Here is a 3,604-nt window from a genome sequence, read left to right as displayed (position 1 = left end):
AACTCAAAATACCATTTTTTTTGAAAGGTTTTTGAAGCTGGAAATGCCTTTTGGCTTTTATTTGCTTTCTTTGCCAACAGGAAGGAAAAAATAAGGGAGTGGAAAGGTCTGGAAACAGCATAATTAGGTCTGTTAAAGACATACGAAACATTGCTTTGGGGGAAGAAAACATGCTATTTGCAACAGAAAAATGTAAAGCGGGTAATAGAAGATCAGTTGCAAGGGAAAAGGAGCTATCGCCTGCATGTTGGGATGGGGTGGATAGAGGCATCGGCACAGAAGAGCCTCTTCAGTCTTCTGGTGAAACACTGACTGGGCACATCAAACTCTACCTCGGAAAATAAAACCATACGGGACGCTTTCTCTTCACACACTCATAGCACATACAAAATATTATTGGTGATTAATATAAAACTAAACTGTGTGTGAAAGTGGCTTGTGCCATCAGTCTTCTGGTTGATAAACCCCTTGTGGAAGGTGCAGACAAGCTGATGCTAGAAGTCTTTCTTCCTTCATCCCAGGCAAAGCCAGGGGAAGGAAATCAGTGCCACATCTGTAAGACCTGCCCAAAAAACCAAAACAGTTTGTCAAAAGATTATCTATCTGTTGCCTCATCCAATTTCTGGATTTGCAAAGAAGAGGCTGGCAGGATCTTCAGAATGTGAAGGTGAGCGTGAGTGCAGACCGGCGGGGGAAACCAGAATGGCTTCCAGCGGGGGAGCAGAACCACCCCCCACTGCTCTGAGCGGGGAAATCATCCTTCCTCCTAACACGACGTCAGAACGGCTGAATTGGGCCAGAGCGGCGTAAGGACATCATCACACCTCCTGGTAACACGCCCTTCGGCTCTGGGCCATTGGGGCTCAGGGGCTTCCTCTCCTTTCACGTAACCACCTCAATGGGGCCCAGAAGCAATGGGAAAAATTCACAAAACACTGCAATTCAGCCTCACGAGGCAGAACTACAACCAGGAAAGAAAACACTGTGCCTAAGAAAGCCGGGAGCCACTGCAGTCCTGGGGAAGAGGGCTGCCTTGGGAGACCGCAGGATTCAGAGAGGCAGCATGGCAAGCATGAACCTAGAAAGCAAACCCGCTTGGCCACATCCTTTCGCACTGACAACACTGGGAATCCCACCGAGTCGTCGAAGTTATTTTGCCTTGAAGCTCTGCTCCACGTTACACACTAAGGGTTTCACTTTCCCGTAGGATGTAACTAAAAGCTGAGGCAAATATGAAAATTCTTAAATTTGGCATATGCCTATTTAAACTCAAGATTTTATTAAAAAATACATCACCAGTTTCCACCTCTGTCAAGGGCTGTGTACACCAGACCTCTCGTAGGATGTTCTTGAGTATTGACTCCGAAATGGCTCTGAACTCCTCTCACTACCACCGGACACTCAATTCCACTTCTTCTCCTGTCTCATCTGGGAATAAATACCTCGTTTTGACAGGTTGTAGAGCTTCTTATTTTAAAACTTTCCTTTTCTTCTGGCACCGCTCCACTTCCTCAACTGCTTTCACTTTCTTTTTCATTTATTTTTAGTAGTAGAGATATTGAACAACTAAGAAACTACATTTCCAATTACTTTTTGGCATAAACTCTAGTGCTTTTGGCACACAGGTGCTATTCTAGCTGTACTTTGACTCCTTGCATTTCCTACTGTTAACATCCACAGTAACTGTTAATTAACTGCAGTTTAATGCAGTGGCCTCTTTTCTAGATTGTGGCAGCAAGGAACACAAATATTTTTGCTTTATACATCTCTCTGATCCCAGACAGGTATTTGGAAAAATCTTCCTCCACGGCAAGGGGAATAAACCTGTTCAAAAATTCAAATAGCACTGAAAAGGCAAAAATAAGTATCTGAATGAGCAGGCACATCTGAATTCGAAAATAAATTAGAAGTTTCAAGGAGTTAATGACTTATATGAAATAACCACTTTTCTCCTACTTCACTGAAGAAAGACCAGGTACAGGCCACAAACACTGTGTAGCTAAACTGGTACTGTGAAAAGAAAAAGAAAAAATAAATCCCAGTGTACGTATTAAGTGATTGCCTTGTATTTATTCATTAGCTTAACCCTTGCAAAACACCCCACCCACTTACTGGAATGTACAAGACTGTCAAACTCCAACATCCCTTTACAATTGTCTACGTTCTTCTAGACAGAGGCCACAGTCCTCAACAAGTAAAGGACAGAGTAAAGTAACAATGAGAAAAATGGTGTCAGGGAGTAAGAAGATTGGGGCTGCTCCACGCGGGGGTACGAGTGGGAGCTGAGGGTGACCCTGGCACAGGCCATACTCTCACTGGCCAGGGCTCGGTCACAGTGTGTCTGGAGATGGCAGGCAGAGCTGGGTGCTGGTCTATCATAGCCCCAAATGTGGCAAGTGATGAACTGGTCCAGGGTCCGTCCAGGGAGTCCCATCAGGAGCAGCAGGAGTAAGGGCTGGAGACAGTGCTGGAGAGGTGGTTACAATGCAGTTTCAAAGTCCACATGGGAGACAGGTACATCTGCAGATACCGCTTAGGGCAGGACTGGGGCTGCTCAGGGCAATTAAGGCCAATCAGTGCCCTCACGGCCCTGACAAAGCATCATTTACACACAACATGCTTCAGAACAACGTGCACGCATTCATGTCGAACATAGTGCTGGTGGTATGAAAAACCTTGTTTAAGACAGTAGTGCTGTTTCTGGGTTTTGGCCTGTTCATTACTGTTGTTTGATTTTTTTTGCAGCTTGTGGTTCTTTCTGATAATGTGAAATAATCTGAACAATTATGAGGCTATTAATAAAAAGGAAAAGCAAGCCTGCCAACCATATAAGTAAAAAAGTGTTATATCCTTTGAACTCCAGAAAGTACGCAGGAGCGAGCCACAGGCCTTGTCCAAGAAACCACAGAAAGAGAAGCAGCACACCACGACACCAGGACATCTTAACACTAGGCATTATGAGGGGCAAAAGGCAGAGATACCAGACGAAGTATTGGGATGTGCATACTTTGTTAAAGCTGACAAAAATAGCGGTGTGTAGGAAACAACAGAAGGCAAGGTCTCTGTAAAATGCTATGGACACAACCAGGAGCAAAAGCAGCTGGGGCAGGAAAGCTGCGAGCCCAAGGGCAAAACTCCATTTGCTCTCCGCAGTTAAGTACAACATGTAGAAATAGGGAGAGAAGTTATGACGAATATCCCTCCTGGTCAGGTGGTAGAGGTAGGCATGCTCCAAAAACTCCCAGCCATAGAGGTGATAAAATGCAACAGTCAAGGCAGCCAGCATCTCTGTGCCCCCCTGCAGACCTGCATCTGAAGTAAGTGGGGACCCTGATTTGAACTTCTTGAACTGGAAACATGTGTGTGAGCGTGCTCTTGTGTTACCATGACCTTGCACCGAGGCTGAAACCACATCGCTTTGCAGGTGGAGCGCGATGGGCAGCGCGTAGGTCAGCGGGTATATCTTCAGGTGCACAGCCAGCCCGTAGCAGGCTGCGGCCTTCCCCACGCTCCCCCCCTCCACCAAGTACAGGGTGGCGAGCACCAGCAGCGCCACCAGGGCCTCCGCGTTGCCCCGGCTGGAGACGGCCATGGGCAGAGGGTT

The 3,604-nt window shown here is 46.4% G+C and overlaps 1 protein-coding gene across 1 annotated transcript; it reads right to left on the bottom strand.

The window, feature by feature from the left end:
* Nucleotides 1-2,719: 2,719 nt before the first annotated feature.
* Nucleotides 2,720-3,598, bottom strand: PIGM (phosphatidylinositol glycan anchor biosynthesis, class M; the record flags this gene model as incomplete). The annotated part of the gene is made up of 1 exon (XM_009584361.1): nt 2,720-3,598. A coding segment is annotated over one exon (879 nt), but the record flags the coding sequence as incomplete, so codon positions are not given.
* Nucleotides 3,599-3,604: the final 6 nt, after the last annotated feature.

This window comes from Fulmarus glacialis, unplaced genomic scaffold (assembly GCF_000690835.1).
Source record: "Fulmarus glacialis isolate BGI_N327 unplaced genomic scaffold, ASM69083v1 scaffold37298, whole genome shotgun sequence".
Classification (NCBI taxonomy): Eukaryota; Metazoa; Chordata; class Aves; order Procellariiformes; family Procellariidae; genus Fulmarus; species Fulmarus glacialis.
The sequence above is the reverse complement of the archived record's forward strand: the minus strand, read 5'-3'. Positions and strand labels throughout refer to the sequence as shown.